Source organism: Pristiophorus japonicus, chromosome 19 (assembly GCF_044704955.1).
Source record: "Pristiophorus japonicus isolate sPriJap1 chromosome 19, sPriJap1.hap1, whole genome shotgun sequence".
NCBI lineage: Eukaryota > Metazoa > Chordata > Chondrichthyes > Pristiophoridae > Pristiophorus > Pristiophorus japonicus.
The window spans coordinates 2,717,093-2,735,210 of NC_091995.1; the positions used below are offsets into that span (position 1 = coordinate 2,717,093).

The window sequence follows — 18,118 nt, forward strand, 5'->3', positions numbered from 1 at the left end:
CTGTCTGCGGACTGACAGCGTCAAGAATGATTCGGCCCTTTGCCACTTGGAGCCTTGAAATTAAACAGGTAACAGAGATCAACCCAAGCGGCTGTCCACTGATTTGTGACTTATTTAGCTTTCCAATTTACTCAGCAAGAGCAGGAGACAGATTGTATAATGTTGCTTCTACATCCGTTTTCATAATGAAGCTGCAATGTAAGCTCCTTTACAATTCTCTTACATTTTGCTTTCATAACAATCAGATAGCGAGTTAATTGTTGCATTAAAGCAAGGTGCATGACAAGTGCCAGCCGTGGCTCAGTGGGGGGGAACTCTCGCCTTTGTGTCAGAAGGTTGTGGGTTCATATCCCACTCCAGACACTTCAGTATCGCAGCATAGAATCATATAAATTTACAGCACAGAAAGAGGCCATTTGGTCCCATCGTGTCCGTGCATGCCGAATAAGAACTTTCCAGCTCGTGGTCCGTAGCTTTGTAGCTTACTACACACCCAAGTACTTTTTAAATAGGGTGAGGCTTTCTGCCTCTTCCATCCTTTCAGGCAGTGAGTTCCAGACCCCAACTCCCTCTGCGTCGAGATATTTCCCCTCATCTACCTCCTTCCAATTACTTTAAATCTATGCCCCCTGGTTGTTGACCCCTCTGCCAAGGGAAACAATTTCTTCCTTCCCACTCTAGTTCGGCACCACATGATTTCATAAACCTCAATCAGGTCTACACTCAGCCTCCTCTGTTCCAAAGAAAACAGACCAAGCATCTCCAATCTTTCCTCATAAGTAGAATTCTCCAATCCATGCAGCATTCTTGGAAATCTCCTCTGCACCCGTTCCAGTGCAATCACATCTTACCTATAATGTGGTGACCGGAACTGCAAACAATATTCCAGCTGCGGCCTAACCAGTATTTGATATATTTTAAGCATAAAGTCCTTGCTCTTGTATTCCATGCATCACGTATTAAAAGCAAGTATTACACAGGCCTTCTTAACCCCCTTATCTACCTGGCTTGCTTCCTTCAGTGACCTGTGGAACTGCACTCCAAGGTCCATTCATTCCTCTACTTTTCATTGTCATACAATTTAATATGTACTCTCTTGCCTTGTTAGATCTCCCCAAATACATCACCTCACACTTAATCTAATTGTATTCAATTTGACGCTGATCTGCCCACCTGACCAGTTCATTGATATCTTCCTGCTGTCTGCCGCTTTCTTCATTTTCAACCACGCAGTGCCATCCCTAAACGTTTTAATCATAACCCCAACATTCAAGTATAATCATTGATATATACCATGGAAAGCAAGGGACCCAGCACTGAGACTTGCAGAATCCCACTGGATATAGCTTCCTGACTCTGGGCCAATTTTGGTTCCAACTTGCCACTTTGCTTTGGATCCTATGGGTGTTTACTTTCCGTGACCAGCCTGCCATGTGGGACCTTATCATAAGCTTTGCTAAAATCCATATACACTACATTATATGCACTGCCTCTTCGACTGTCCCAGATACCTCCTCGAAAATTTCAATCAAGTTAGTCAGACACGACTTTCCCTTAACAAGTCGATGCTTGGTTAATCCATGTCTTTCCAAATTAAGATTTATTCTGTCCCTGAGGAATATTTCCTCTAATTTTTCCACCACTGAGATTAGGCTGACTGGCCTGTAATTACTCTGTCTATCACTTTCTCCCTTTTGAAACAAAGGTACACCGTTTGCAGTCCTCCAGTCCTCTGGCAGCACAGCTGTTGTCAGAGAAAACTGAAAAATGGCAGTCAGACCTTCTGCCTTTTCCACTGTTGCTTCTCTTAACAGCCTGGGATACAGTTCATGGAATACTCTCCACCTGCCTGGATCAGTGTCGGTCCAACAACATTCAAGAAGTGAACTAACACAGTAAGTAATCAGGAAGGCGAATGGAATGTTGGCCTTTATTGCAAGGCGGATAGAGTATAAAAGCACGGATGTCCTGCTACAACTCAACAGGTTATTGGTGAGGCCACATCTGGAATACTGCTTACAGTTTTGATCTCTGCATTGAAGGGCCGATATGCTTGCATTATATGCCGTTCAGAGAAGGTTCACTAGACTGATTCCAGAGATGAGGGAGTTGACTTATGAGGATATGTTGATTAGGTTGGGCCTATACACATTGAAGTTCAGAAGAATGAGAGGTGATATTATTGAAACTTATAAGATAATAAGGGGGCTCGACAAGGTGGATGCAGAGAGGATATTCCCATTCATAATGGAAACTAAAGCAATGGGATATAGTCTTAGAATAAGGGTCCGGCCACTTAAAACTAAGATGAGGAGAAATTTCTTCTCTCAGAGGGTCGTGAATCTGTGGAATTATCTGCTCCAGAAAGCTGTGGAAACTGAGTCATTGAATATATTTAAGGTGGGGACCGACAGATCTTTGAGCGATAATGGAGTAAAGGGTTATGGGGAGCGGGCAGGGAAGTGGAGCTGAGTCCGTGATCAGATTAGCCATGATCTTATTAAATTGCGGAGCAGGCTCGAGGGGCGAAATGGCCGACACCTGCTCCTATTTCTTTCGTTCTTTTGTTCGTAAAGGAATCTCAACACCGATCAGGACAAAGCATCTCGCTTGATTGGCATCCCATCCACCACATTGTACATTCACTCCCTCCATCACCGCTGTATCGTGGCTGCACTGTGTACCATCTACAAGACGCACTGCAGCAACTCGCCAAGGCTTCTTCGGCAGTACCTCCCAAACCCGAGATATTTACCACCTAGGACAAGGGCAGCAGGTGCATTGTAACTCCATCACCTCCAAGTTCCCCTCCAAGTTACACACCATCCTGATGTGTAAATAAATCGGGCGTTCCTTCATCGCTGGGTCCAAACCCTGGAACTCCCTCACTAACAGCACTGTGGGAGCACCTTTGAGATGCTCCTTAAAACCTATCACTTTGAGCAAGCATTTAGTCACCTGTCCAACTATCTCAGCGGTTCAAGAACGTGCTATCCACTACCTTCTCAAGGGGCAATTAGCGATGCCCGCATCACATGAGTGAATTAAAAACAAGAGATGGACGGACGGACGGAGAAGCGTACAGAGGAACTCCTCAAGGTTTAAAAATGTGTTTTTGTTTCCCAATTCTGCCACGTGGTGATGCTGTTGTCTGCTCAGTTACAGCAGGCGCTCGGTTCTGCCAGAGATGCCTGCAGCGGTTCCCAGTATTGTACAATGCAAGTAGTCCTGCCTTAAAACCAGGGACCTGGGGAGGCAAACTCGCTTAGAGACCGGTATAATCAGTTTAGCCCGATGCAAACAAATGGACATAGGAACCACAAGCCGAAAAGGACTGAGGGCCACCAAAATCCCCTTCTACCTTCGCGGCTGTTGCATAATAGAACAATATTGGAGATGGTGACAAATTATAGCAAACCTGACTGCGGACTGACAGCGTCAAGAATCATTCGGCCCTTTCCCACTTAGAGCTTTGAAATTAACCAGGTATCCGAGACCAACCCAAGCAGCTGTCTACTGGTTTCTGACTTATTTAGGTTTCCATGTGACTCAGGAAAAGCAGGAGACAGGTAGAAAAGTGTTCCTTTTCATATCATTTTTATTAAGATTCTGCAAAACAATCTCCTTCACAATTCTCTTCCATTTTCCATCAATAACAATCAGATAGCGAGTTAATTGTTTTAAAGCAAAATACTCAACAGTTGTGAGCCGTGGCTCAATGGGCAACAATTTCGCCTCTGAGGCAGAAGGTTGTGGGTTCACGTCCCACTCCAGAGACTTGAGCACCGCATCACAGTGCTGCACTGAGAGGGCGATGCACTGTCGGCGATGCTTTCTTTGGAATTGGCACTGTTTTTTTCTGAAGATCACGATATTACTTGAAACACGATCTAAATACTATGACACATACTTGCGCATTTTTGTTTCATCAAATTCCGCACAAAACTAACATCTGGTATCAGCCAGTGGGTGGTCAATATACAACATTATCAGAGCAGAGAAGATCCAGCAACGATCACATGTTGGCAGGGACAATGGGTGGTCCCCAGGCCAGAGAGGACAGCAACAGCACAGGGGAAAGGGTGAAAGGCAAGTATCGAGTCTATTTTGGGTCTTTGAATCAGTGACTGTTCCAGACTCGCTTGCTGCAGCTGGAGCGCAACTCAGGCGTTGCCCGCAAAGCCAGGAATTTCTGGTCAACGGCTCGCCATTCTGCTTCAAGACGGAAGATTATATTTTCAGATTCCGATCGGCAGCAGCCACATCCCTAACCCCAATCGCTCGCCCTGCCGATCCTGCTCCCCTCATTTCCCCGTTCCACACCAGCTCCATTCAGCCCGGCTTTACATCCGCCCGGTTTCCGCCTCAAGATGCGCTCCTCCCCCAATTGATATCCTGACTTTGCCCACTCAGAATGACCTCTCCCCGGATTGGGAACGGGGCCCAGTTTGTGATGTTCCCCAGTGAGTGCTGCACAGATTGCACCAACACCCCACACTCTCTGCTCCTTAATGAAGGCGCTGAGCTGTTTATATTCAGTGGGTGGACGTTTCCGCTAAAACCGCAGCCAAAGGAAGGTCACAGGGAATAAAGTTAAATGTCGATCCGGGTAATATCTCCAGAGGAATGCCAGGCTGTGGGCCCTGGAGGGAGAGACTCTATCCCAGTACAGGTTGGGCGGGGGTGATATGTTGCAGGGTGAGGATGGGAGGGTTATTCAGTGACCCGGCCCTGCTGGGGTTACAGTCAAACACTGATTACAGACTGAGATACAATTGGAAATGTTCATCACACAAACACACCCGGGGAGTGAATGGAGTCAGAAACTGGAATTGGAGGGAAAATGATGGAAACAGACCCATTAATGTTAGTGACCTTTAACCCCGCAGATTATCAGCGGTGCGGAGTTTTTCCCGTCATACCATCCCGGACTGAAGATGGGAAAGATTCTCTCAGTGAAAGTGTGGGTGAAAGTGTGGAGATGGGACATGTTGTCCGCATTGTAAAATGACACCTGTCCGCCCTCATAGTCCAGGTACACCCCGATCTTCCGGGGCTTCACAATCGGGGTGAGGGGGGTCTGTGAGGGGGAGGTGCGGGCAAAATAGTCACTTCCGGGATCCAGCCACACAATCCAGTATCCAGTCTCTGGGCTCGGGGTGAGTGGCCCTTTCCTCCCGGCAGACTCTCGGGTCACTCCCAGACCCCATTGTGACTTGTTCCCCACCTCCACCTCCCAGTAGTGTCTCCCTGATGTGAATCCCTCCGATCCCAGGACAAAGGGCCAGAGATCAAACCTCTCCGGATTGTCAGGGAGCGGCTGCTGTTTATTCCCGTGTCTCACACGGGTCCGGCCCTCAGACAGGATGAGCCAGGGACTCGCTGTGTTCGGATCCAGAGTCAGAGAGGCTGGAGCTGGGGGGAAGTTAAAATAACACAGTCAGTGATTTAAGCCGCGATTTCCGCTGTCTCGGCGGGTCGGTGGCGGGCGATGTCGGTGACAGGTCCCGGACTCGCTGCTGGCTCCAGCCCGCTGTCTGAAATTACTTCCCTGATTACACCTGTTAAGCCCCGCCCAGCGGGCTTGCCGGCCAATTGCAGGCAGCGGGTCTGATGACGTCTGGAGACCTTTGACCCACTGAAACAAATGCTATTTTTCCCACTGATCCCGCGAAAAATTCACCGATAATTTATTGATGTGACAGAATCAAACTCTGAGTGACATTCCTTCTTCTAATCCTCAGCTTTCTGCATATTATTGAAAAATTACTTTGTCTCAGTATTGATCAGCACGTCTGGCCAGCTGAACATGACAGAGAAAAATAGATCAAATAAGATGCAATTATATTTAAGACAGAAAAGACAAGTTAATGATAAACTAATCAAATTCAGAGAGGATGAAACTCAAGGATTGCAAGACGCGCATTCAAATAAATGCACAAAGATATAGCACTATTTTATATTACAGGTTTTCATTTTATAATAAGGATATAGAGGCATTGTAGGAAGTGCAAAATAGATTTACAAGGAACGAGTACAAAAAGGTGAGAGGCTATAATTATCAGGAAAGATTGAATCGGCTCTAGAAATGGGAAAACTGAGGGGTGAAATGATAGAGGTCGTTAATATTATGAAAGGGTCTGATAGGGTAGAGGTAGAGAAGACGGTTCCATTTGTGAGGAGACAAAAACTAGACACCATAAAAACATAAAATTAAGTAATAAATCTAACAGGGGATTCAGGAGAAACCTCTTTATCCAGAGAGAGGTGAGAATGTGGAACTCACTACCATGCGGAGCAGTTCAGGCAAATAGCACAGAAGCATTTAAGGGGAAGCTAGATTAACACATGAGGGAGGAAGGGACAGAAGGATAGGCTGATATGGGTAGATGAAGAGGGGTGGGAGGAGGCTCGTGTGGAGCATAAACACCGGCTTGGACTGAATGGCCTGTTTCTGTGCTGTATATACTTTGTAAAAATAAATCATCAGGCTGGGCCATCAAAGCATTGTTACCGAAACAAAGTGGCAACATATGGCACCGGGAAGATGGCGGCTGACCTCGAGAGGGAACAGGTTGCGGGGAGGGTGTAGTGGGATGGAACCTCTCAAAGTCGGATTGGTGATATGGGATGGGGGCTGGAGTTGTTGATGTCAGTTCATTGGATATATTTAAGAGGGAGTTAGATATGGCGCTTATGACTAAAGCGATCAAGGGGCATTGAGAGAAAGCAGGAAAGGGGTCTTGAGGTGAAATATCAGCCATGATCTTATTGAAAGGTGGTGCAGGCTCGAAAGGCCGAATGGCCTACTCCTGCACCTATTTTCCCTGTTTCTATGTTTTTATGTTGAGTTCCCAGCTCTGGTCACCCTGGAGCCATGTCTTCGTGATGCCAATTATATCATACTCGTTAATTGCTGCCTGCGCAGTTAATTCATTCACCTTATTACAAATACTCCTCACATTGAGGCACAGAGCCTTCAGCCTTGCATTTTTAACACACTTTGCCCATTTAGAATTTTGCCATATGTGGCCCTTTTTGATTTTTGCCTTGGGTTTCTCTGCCCTCTACTTTTACTTTTCTTCTTTCTATCTTTTGCTTCTGCCCCCATTCTACTTCCCTCTGTCTCCCTGCATAGGTTGTCATCCCCCTGCCATATTAGTTTAACACTTCCCCAACAGCACTAGCAAACACTCCCCCAAGGACATTGGGTCTGGTCCTGCCCAGGTGCAAACTGTCCGGTTTGTACCGGTCCCACCTCCCCCAGAACCGGTTCCAATGTCCCAGGAATTTGAATCCCTCCTTTCTGCACCACTCCTCAAGCCACGTATTCATCTTAGCTATCCTGCAATTCCTTCTCTGACTAGCATGTGGCATTGGTAGCAATCCTGAGATTACTACTTTTGAGGTCCTACTTTATAATTTAACTCCTAGCTCCCTAAATTCAGCTTGTAGGACCTCATCCCATTTTTTACCTATAACGTTGGTACCTATATCCACCCCGATAACTGGCTGTTCACCCTAACCCTCCAAAATGTCCAGCAGCTGCTCCAAGACATCCTTGACCCTTGCACCAGGGAGGCATCATACCATCCTGGAGTCTCAATTTTGGCCGTAGAAACGTCTATCTATTTCCCTTCCAAAAGAATCCCCTACCACTATAGCTCTTCCACTCTATTTCCTGCCATCCTGTGCAGCAGAGCCACCCACGGTGCCATGAACTTGGCTGCTGCTGCCCTCACCTGATGATTCATCCCCCCAACAGTCCCCAAAACGGTGTATCTGTTTTGGTGGGGAATGACCACAGGGGGCCCCTGCACTACCTTCCTTCCACTGCTCTTCCTGCTGATCACCTATTCCCTATCTGGCTGTGTAAACTTTAGGTCCGGTGTGTCGAACTCACTCAACGTGTTATTCACGACATCCTCAACATCGCGGATGCTCCAGACTGAATCCATGCACAGCTCCAGTGCCGCAATGTGGTCTGTCAGGTGCTGCAGCAGGATATACTTCCTGCACATGTAGTATCAGGGACTCTGGAAGCATCCCTGAGTTCCCACATAGCACAGGAGGAGCATGACACGTGTCCGAGCTTTCCTGCCATCACTTAACCCTGAGATTAACTTTATTTAATTCGGCAACAATGATAAAGGTTACCTACTGATAAAGGAAAAGAAAAAGAAGAAAAGCTACTCACCAATCACTAGCCAATCACTTACCCCCTTGGCTGTGACGTCACCCTTCGATTTCTTTCTCCGTCCTTTTTTGCCTTCTCACCCTGCTACAGGTGTACCAGCTGGCTCCTCCTCGACTCCCGCTCCCCGACTGTGACTGATGGGCCTTTTATAGGCCTCCCTCCGATCTCCTCCGCCTGGTCGATGAACTCCCACCGCTCAGACTGATGGGCCTTTTATAGGCCTGCCTCCGATCTCCTCCGCCTGGTCGATGAACTCCCGCCGCTCAGACTGATGGGCCTTTTATAGGCCTCCCTCCGATCTCCTCCGCCTGGTCGATGAACTCCCGCCACTCAGACTGATGGGCCTTTTATAGGCCTCCCTCCGATCTCCCGCGTTTCCTCGATGAACTCCTACTACTCCGACTCACGGACCTTTTCTAGGCCTCCCTCCAATCTCCCACGCCTCCTCGATGAGCCCCTCAAAGTCGGAGGAGTTCCGTGGGATGGGGGGTGGGACGTGTTGCCGGGCGAGGAGGAATCATGGATTCTGTTATATCTTGAACCTGTTTTGTGATGAGCAATCTGGCTATTTTACTGACGCTGCAGTCACCGTCAGTCTGAAGGGTGAGAACATTGTTCTGTGTCGTCAATACCATACACTGCTTCTGTATTGAACCAGCACTCCTGGATCTGATATAGGTCACAAACAGTTACACTGATTTCACAAACCAGTTTCAATCTCCTTTTGCAGATTATTACATAATATTTTTGTTCTTAATTTCACAAACACTGAAGCTGTGTTTCATTATTTTGATGTATTCACTCAACGAGATTTTTACGAAGTCTGAAATTGGGGTGCTGAAAACGTTTTACCTGGGCTGATGTTCTCTATCATTTCTTTCCACGCTATGTATTGACCGGGCCCTTTGAATATTCCCAGCGGCAGATTTTGGCCATCCAATGAAAGGAGATTATGCTCTTCACTGATTCTGAAAATATGAAACATTCAAATACAGAATTCTCGCAGTGCATTCCTTTAACAGATGAAATAACAATTCAGTAAAGTGAACCTCATACCTTCTCATCCGGGAAGCTGCCTCCTGAAATAAAACAGAAACACAGACCTGAGTTCACAGGGAGGGTCTGGGGGCAAAATTTCAGAATTCAGTGTCATACGCTACATATGGCACCAAGTGAGAAATAGTTCATAAATAAAAACAGAAAATGCTCGAAATCTCTATGAGTCAGGCAGCATCTGTGGAGCGAAACAGAGTAAATGTTTTGTGTCTGTGATCCTTCGTCAGAATTGGAAACCTCCGAAAAGAAACAGATTGTTAAGTAAATGGAGGGGCACTGAAAGGGGGAGGGCAGGACAGAACAAAAGTGAAGGTCTGTGATATTCTGGAAGACAGGAGTAATTTTAGAGACAACAGGGATGATCGCCAAATTGAGCTGATAATGGCGCAAGTTAGGAAACAAAATATGAGCCGAGATGGTGTGTGAATGGTGGAATAACTTCCAGCTGCCTTGGGAAAGAGAGAAACAATAACAGTAAAAGAGGGGAGGGTGGTTTGTAAAAAAAAAAGGAGGGAAGAGAACAAAATATGGGCAGAGGTTATGTTCTGAAATTGTTGAACTCGATGTTGAGTCCAGAAGGCTGTAAAATACCTAAACGTAAGATTGGAACAGAGGATGCTGAGAAGGGACATTGAGGTGTACAACATTGTGAGGATCCTGGATATAGTGGCTAGCAAGGGCCTATTTCCCTTGGTGGAGGGCTCAATTACGAGGGGGCATAGTTTTAAGGTGGTTGGTGGTAGGTTCAGAGAGGAATTAAGGGGGCTGGGGGGGGGCTTCTTGACCCAGAGGGTTGTGGGGTTCTGGAACTCACTGCCTGGAAGGGTGGTGGAACAGGAATCCTCATCACATTTAAAAGGTGATTGGATGGGCACTTAAAGGGCTGTAGCCTCCATGGTTACTGACTTAGAGCTGGTAAGTGGGATTAGACTGGATAACCTTTTGTTGGCTGGCGCAGATACGATCGTAAGTCATGCAGGGCATCGAATACGACACGGGTAATCTCCTGGACTAGTTTCGATCGCCTGGATGGGACGGAGAGGAATTTTCAAGCTTTGTTCCTCAATTGGCCTGGATTTTTATCTGGTTTTTGCCTCTCTCAGGAGATCACATGGCTCTGGCTGGGGTGGAGTGTAGAATGTTTCGGTGCAAGGGGTGTCGCAGTTGTGTGGGGTGGACTGGTTGTGCTGGGTGCTCTTTGCCTTCCCGTCATTATTCATTGTTCATAGGTTTATATGTAACTTCAGGACTGCTGACTGAGGGGCAAGCTCGACTGGCCGTATGGCCTACTCCAGTTCCTATTTCTTATGTTCTTATGTGATCGATTCTGCTTTCTACACAAACTAACTGAGAGATGGAAGAACTTCCATAGCAATTATTGAACCGGACCTCCCACAACCCGGAGTTACGCTGTGCATGTAGCACCGTGATGGGCGCTTCTCCCTGGGGATCTCACACCGCTTGGATTCAGGGCATTGAGTGTCACTTTGGTGCCTTCGGGTGCCTGGTCTGGTCGTAAGTAATGATCAGGTATATGATCAAACTGTTTCGGCACAACTTATTAAGATCGAAATGAAATGTAAACGGTCGGAAGAAAATGAGACTGCAGTGAGGCAGATTTCAGTAAAACGAGTAGCGAGCTAACTAGCTTGAGGCAATAGAAGAAAGATAGATACACAGAAATGAATATCAAAAATGGGATGTTTTAAAAAGTGATTCGAACAATGTAGAATAAATGTATTCTGTTAAAACAGAATGCAATTCCTAGTAGTTTTTGAGGTCCATGGAAAAATAATGAAGCAAGAAGCCTATTTAAATTAAAGCTCAGATTTCAAATGAGATGATCTTGTTGGAAATACTTCATAGATATGTTTGAGAATATAATACACGTGGTTGATGGGACAATACATTGAATGCAGTGTACATGGAGTTTAGGAAAGCCTTGATAAGGTACCTCACAGGCGATGACTAGAGAAGCTCGTGGGATATGGAATTCGGGGAGGATAGCAAATTGGATAACAAATTACTTAGGATAAAATCAGAGAATAGCATTTAATGGTGGGTTTTCAGGGTGATTAGAGGTGGGCAGTGGGGCCCCACAGTGTTTCGCTCTGGGGATAGAATTAATTTGATACAAGACCAAAAGAAGTTAATAAGAACATGTGTGAATGGGCTAAATTATTTTTGGACAGAATTATCTGCCAGTAAGTGTGAGCTGAGACAGGGGAAGTAACAGCAGGAATCCTACACCGAATGGATGTTGGCTCAGTGCGTTAGAAGAGCAGAAGGATTTGGGGGTATAGGTTCACAGAGCATTAAAGGCAGCTCCACGGGTTGATAAGGCTGTTTAACAAAACCTAATAGGATACCAGGTTACATAGGATTAAATAGGATATACGACACTGAAATAGGCCATTCGGGCCAACCAGTCCATGCTGGCGTTTATGCTCCACTCGAGCCTCCTCCTGTCTTTCCTCATCAAAATCTATCACCATAACAGGTTGTGTCACAAGGGATATAGCATATAAAATAAACAGGCAATGATGCAGTATTAGGCTCCACACCAGAGGGACGCTAATCTGGGTTGAATGCGGAGACAGCACAGATGGTCTCGGATGCTGCCTGGAATCAGGAAATGTAAATATAAAGAAAGAAAAAATCAATTTATGGGGCAACACGATATATCATAGTCTTATTTAAGTGAGACAAGGTATGTAGAAACAAACAATGGAGCTACTGAAGAGATCACAAAGTTTCGGTTTAAAGAATGGACTCAGTCGAGAATATTTCGTGGACTTTATGGGCTTTTCTGAGGGTATTTTCCCTGTGGTGGGATCACCCTGTGCCGATCAGTGAAAAAGCTGGTGTTGTTAAAACTCTAGAGACCACATGGCAGTTAGCTGTGACAAAAGAACTGTCAGTCATCCAGAACGGGTTTGCCCACCAGTCCCAGCTAAAGGAAGGGGGCCATGAATATTGACAAAAGAGCTGTCGGCCAGGAAGGGGGGCCACTGACAAAGCCACTCTAACATGCAAAAGCACTTCTCACTTGCATCTCCGAAGGAAAGCAGAACAATGAACCCACTAGCCTGTTCAGACAAAGAGGAGCCAGGTCTTTCCCAACACAAAGACTGAGAGAGATGCCCAGATTCAGAGCCATCAGCCCAATACATATGGTCCATCACTGACCATGACTCATTTCATTTACACTCTGAATAATAATTCCCGGGTCTAGAACGTTTGTAAGGCGATTCGAACCATCCATCTAGCAATTGGGCTAAAATCAAAACCGCTTACACTACTTGTTACAAAATTTAGGATGTGCAAAGAATCCAGAATTGGAGGAGCACAGATATCTTGGTGGGTTGTTTACCTGGAGGAGGTTGCAGAGATAGGGAGGGGAGAGGCCACGGATTGAGTTGAAAACAAGAATGAGAATGTCAAAATTGAGATGTTTCTTAACCAGGAGACAGTTTGCGCCAGCGAGCACAGGGGTGATGGCTGGACGGGACTTGGTGTAAGTTAGGAAATGTGCCTCTGAGTTCTGCATCAGCCCAAGTTTATGGAGGGTGTAAAATCGGAGGCCAGCCTGGAGAGCAATGGACTAGTCAAGTCCATAGGTAGCAAAAGCATAGATGAGGGTTTCAGCAGCTGATGATGAGGCAGGGGATGAGACGGGAGATGTTACAGAGGTGGAAATAAGTGGTGTTGATGATGGCATGGATATGTGGTAGGAATCCCATATCGGGGTCAAATAAGACGCCAAGGTTGTGAACAGCCTCAATCAGCCTCAGACAGTGGCCGAGGAGAGGGGTGGAGTTGGTGTCGAGGGAACGGAATTTGTGGCGGGGACCAAAGAAAATGGCTTCGACTATCCCAATATTTAATTGGAAGAAATTGCTATTCTTCCACTTCTGGATATCGGACAAGCACCGTGACACATCTGGAACATTGCCGGGGTTGCGAGGTGAGCTGGGTGAGGTCAGCATACATGATGTTGTGTTTCAGATGATCTCACCGAATGTATTTAAATAAAACAAGGTATTACCTTCAGAAATGAGATTGTGTCTTGCTCCTCCATCTGTCTCTGTAACTCGGATATCTCTCGATTAATACCATTTAACTTCTGTTGGATTCCACTGAGGTTTTCATCCATTGATTTTAGAATATTCCCCTCTTGTTCCCTGAGATCTCTGATCCATTGCTGCTCTTTATCACTGAGAATCTGGTGAATTTTAGCGAACTCTGATGCTATGTGGGTCTGCAGAATGCTCGACTGTTCCTACCAAATGAAATGTGAAACATAATTCATGTACCGTGAAAAAGGGAACAAAACTAACCGAGATCCCAGAAAATCAGCACAGGGAGACATAGGAACATAGAAAATAGGTGCAGGAGCAGGCCATTCGGCCCTTCGAGCCTGCACCGCCATTGAATATGTTCATTGGCTGATCATGCAACTTCAGAACACTCCCACCTCCTCTCTATACCCGCTGACGCCCTCAGCCGTAAGAGCCACATCTAAATCCCTCCTGACTATATCCAACAACTGGACTCAACAATTTTCTGTGGGAGAGAATTCCACAGGTGCACCACTCTCTGGGTGTAAAAGTTTCTCCTCATCTCGGTCCTATATCCCTTATCCTTAGACTCTGACCCCTGGTTCTGGACTTGCCCAACATCGGGAACATTCTTGCTGCATCGAATCTGTCCAGTTTCTTACCCTAACTCCGGAAATCTGCTGTTCCTGCCGCCGTGCGGTGTCCAGAGCCGAATCCTTTCTCTTTGTAGCCGATTCCAGGGATGATTTCAGTTTATCCTGCAATTAGAAATTAAATTAGAGTAAAGTTTAAACATAAGATGTTTAAATGTTGCCAGAGATTCTACCCTCCATGTTACCCTGTACATCTGTACAGCCTCCGTCAGTCCCACGAAGTTGTGGGACTTGTGCCCCGGGCCCTCTGTCGCGACCAGACACTTCACACAGATCAGTTTCTTGTCAGTTTCACAAAACAGCGTCAGTTCTTCCTGATGTTCCTCACAGAGATGTTTACTGTCTCTATCTTTGGTATTCACAGTTATTTTTCGAGCTTTCTCGGCTAGATTCGCCAAGGCCCGATTATCCCTGAAGTTTATTTCCTGAAACTCCTCTCTACATTCCGGGCAGCAGTTTGTCTCCTTATCCCAACACAGTGTGATACAGGAGCGGCAGAAATTGTGCCCACACTCCAGCATTACTGGGTCGGTGAAGAAATCCAGACAAATGGGACAAATTGCCTCCTCGGTCAAACTCTCCGACTGCCATCCAGATGCCATTTTTCTCTCAGCACTTCCTGATTTAATCCGCTTTCAGTTTCAATGTTTGTTTAAAGGGAGGAGCCAGAGCGAGTTTCGGCACAAACCTGCCCGACCTGTTCAGCACTGAGATGTTTACCAATGCTCAGAGGTAAACGCCTACATTAGAATACACGAGGGAAAAGATTGAGCGTTGTGTGTGTGGAGATTTCCCAATTGGACGTTAAGCGCTTCATCTCTTCCCAGAGAACACTGGACCTGTGGATCCAGGGGTTCCCGCTGACGGTGGGCGATGATTGACGGGATTCCTTCAGGAGAGAGTTGGTCCTGTTTCTGGGTGGGGAGGAGATGGCCTGGGACCAGAGATAGCTACACTGATGGCTAGAGACAGTGTGATCTCCTAGGTTACTTTACATGACCTAAAGGAGCCGGAGAGGAATTTTTCAGATTCTACCCACCCCCAGGAGATTATGTGACTCTCTGGGGGTTTGGAGTGTCTCTGTGACGACACATGAAGGCAGCACAACTGTATGGGACAGTCTGGGGAGACCCGATGAACTCTTCTGTTTGGTTTTTTCGTATGTTCGCTGTTCAATGTTACATTCTGTTGATGGAAAATGAAACAATCCGCTCACAGGACAGTATCAGTCAGTATTTAGGTTTAATCAGTAAATTGTGGATCTATAGACAATGTTAAACAGAGAATGAAAGAAAGTCTAGAATTTATATAGCGCCTTTCACGACTACTGGACTTCTCAAAGCGCGTTTCAACCAATGATGTACTTTTGAATCGTAGTCACTGTTGTCATGAGGGAAACGCAGCAGGCAATTTGCGCACAGCAAGTTCCCACAACCAGCAATGTGATAATGACCAGATAATCTGTTTTTACTTCTGCTGATTGAGGGATAAATATTAGCCAGGACACTGGGGATAACTCCACTGATCTTCTTCGAAATAGTGCCATGGGATCCTTTCAATCCACCTGAAAGAGCAGAAGGGGCCTCGGTTTAACGTCTCCTGCAAAAGACGATACCTCCGACAGTGCGGCGTTCCCTTCGTACTGCACTGGAGTGCCAAGCCTCGATTTTTGTGTTTAAGTCCCTGGAGTCGGCCTTAAACCCACAAACCTCTGACACACAGTGTGAGAGTGCTGCCCACTGAGCCACTAATAATAACACACAAGAAAAGAAATTGATAGTATTTGAATATGGATTGTTTTAGTATCTGTTTCCCGTGGCAAGCTGAGGATGGACATCCATTAACAGAGCAAAGAATAGTGTAAAAGGAGCAGGAAGTAAATGGATGTTGAAAATGGTGGATGGGATGTCAATCAAGTGGGCTGCTTTGTCCTGCATGCTGTCGAGATTCTTGAGTGTTGTTGGAGCTACACTCATCCAGACAAGTTGAGAGTATTCCATCGGACTCCTGATTTGTACTTTGTAGATGGTGGAAAGGCATCGAAGATTCAGGAGGTGAGACACGCGCCGCAGAATACCCAGCCTCTGATCTGCTCTTGTTTCCACAGTATTTATGTGACTGGTCCATTTAAGGTCCTGGTCAATGGTGAGCTCCAGGGTGATGGGTGAGCGGGACGTGGTATGATTTAAGACTTGGGTAGCCGAGTTTTGATCACTTCTAGTTTATTAAGCAAAGAATGTTGATGCCAACCAGAAGTGCGTTGGAATAGTCAAGCCTGGACCTAACAATGGCATGGATGAGTGCTTCAGCAATGGAGGCATGTTAGAATGGTGCAAATAGGCGGCCTTAGTTATGCTGTAGATATGTGGTGGGAAGCTCATTTCAGGGTCAAATATCACACCAACATTGTGAACAGTCTGGTTCGGTGTCAGAAAGATAGTAGGGAGAGGGATGGAGTCAATGCTAGTGAACAGAGTTTGTAGCAGGGAACAAAAACATCAGCTTCAGTCTTCCCAATGTTGAATTGGTGAAAATTATTGCTCATCGAGACAGCATCAAACAAGAAATTAGGAATGCATACAATAAAGGTACAGCAGTTATCATGGGCGACTTTAATCTACATATAGATTGGTCAAACCAAACTGGTAGCAATACGATGGAGGAAGATTTCCTGGAGTGTATTAAGGATGGTTTTCTGGACCAATATGTCGAGGAACTAAATAGAGGGTTGGCCATTCTAGACTGGGTGATGTGTAATGAGAAAGGAATAATTAGCAATCTTGTTGTGCGAGGCCCCTTGGGGAAGAGTGACCATAATATGGTAGAATTCTTTATTAAGATGTAAAGTGACGCAGTTCATTCAGAGACTAGGGTCCTGAACTTAAGGAAAGATAACTTCGATGGTATGAGACCTGAATTGGCTGGAATAGACTGGCAAATGATACTTAAGGGGTTGATGGTGGATAGGCAATGGCAAACATTTAAAGATCACAAGGATGAACTTCAACAATTGTACATCCCTGTCTTGAGTATAAAATAAAATGGGGAAGGTGGCTCAACCGTGGCTAACAAGGGAAATTAAGGATAGTGTTAAATCCAAGGAATTGGCCAGAAAAAGCAGCAAACCTAAGGACTGGGAGAAATTTGTAATTCAGCAGAAGAGGACAAAGTGTTTAATTAGGAGGGCGAAAATAGAGTATGAGAGAAAGCTTGCTAGGAACATAAAAACTGACTGCAAAAGCTTGTATAGATATGTGAAGAGAAAAAGATTAGTGAAGACAAATGTAGGTCCCTTGCAGTCAGACTGAGCTGAAGTTATAATGGGGAACAAAGAAATGGCAGACCAGTTGAACAAATACTTTGGTTCTGTCTTCACAAAGGAAGACACAAATAACCTTCCAGAAGTACGAGGGGATCGAGGGGCTAGTGAGAAGAAGGAACTGAAGGATATCCTTATGAGGCGGAAATTGTGTTAGGGAAATTGATAGGATTGAAGGCCGATAAATCCCTGGGGCCTGATAGTCTGCATCCCAGAGTACTTAAGGAAGTGGCCCTAGAAATAGTGGATGCATTGGTAATCATTTTCCAACAGTCTATCGACTCTGGATCAGTTCCTATGGACTGGAGAGAAGCTAATGTAACACCACTTTTTTTTAAAAGATGGGAGAGAGAAAACGGGGAATTATAGGCCAGTTAGCCTGACATCTATAGTGGGGAAAATGTTGCAATCAATTATTAAAGATGAAATAAGAGCGCATTTGAAAAGCAGTGACAGGATCGGTCCAAGTCAGTCTGGATTTATGAAAGGGAAATCGTGCTTGACAAATCTTATACAATTTTTTGCGGTTGTAACTAGTAGAGTGGACAAGGGAGATCCAGTGGATGTGGTGTATTTGGACTTTCAAAAGGCTTTTGACAAGGACCCACACAAGAGATTGGTGTGCAAAATTAAAGCACATGGTCTTGGGGGTAATGTACTGACGTGGATAGAGAACTGGTTGGCAGACAGGAAGCAGAGATTTGGGATAAACGGGTTGTTTTCAGAATGGCAGGCAGTGACCAGTGAGGTGACACAGGGCTCAGTGCTGGGACCCCAGCTATTTACAATATACATTAATGATTTGGATGAAGGATTTGAGTGTAACATCTCC

The 18,118-nt window shown here is 45.7% G+C and overlaps 1 protein-coding gene across 1 annotated transcript in view; it reads right to left on the reverse strand.

Annotated features, from left to right (window-relative positions):
- The window catches only part of LOC139230619 (uncharacterized), a 61,052-nt gene extending 46,476 nt beyond the window's left edge, over nucleotides 1-14,576 (reverse strand). The window contains exons 1-6 of the mRNA XM_070862435.1: nucleotides 14,153-14,576; nucleotides 13,977-14,072; nucleotides 13,302-13,535; nucleotides 9,254-9,276; nucleotides 9,050-9,165; nucleotides 4,871-5,415 (exon numbers count right to left, since the gene is read on the reverse strand). Coding sequence (XP_070718536.1) covers nucleotides 4,871-5,415; nucleotides 9,050-9,165; nucleotides 9,254-9,276; nucleotides 13,302-13,535; nucleotides 13,977-14,072; nucleotides 14,153-14,569 — 1,431 coding nt within the window. The 5' untranslated portion in view covers nucleotides 14,570-14,576. The remainder of the gene's footprint in view (nucleotides 1-4,870; nucleotides 5,416-9,049; nucleotides 9,166-9,253; nucleotides 9,277-13,301; nucleotides 13,536-13,976; nucleotides 14,073-14,152) is intronic.
- Between the last annotated feature and the right edge of the window lie 3,542 nt (nucleotides 14,577-18,118).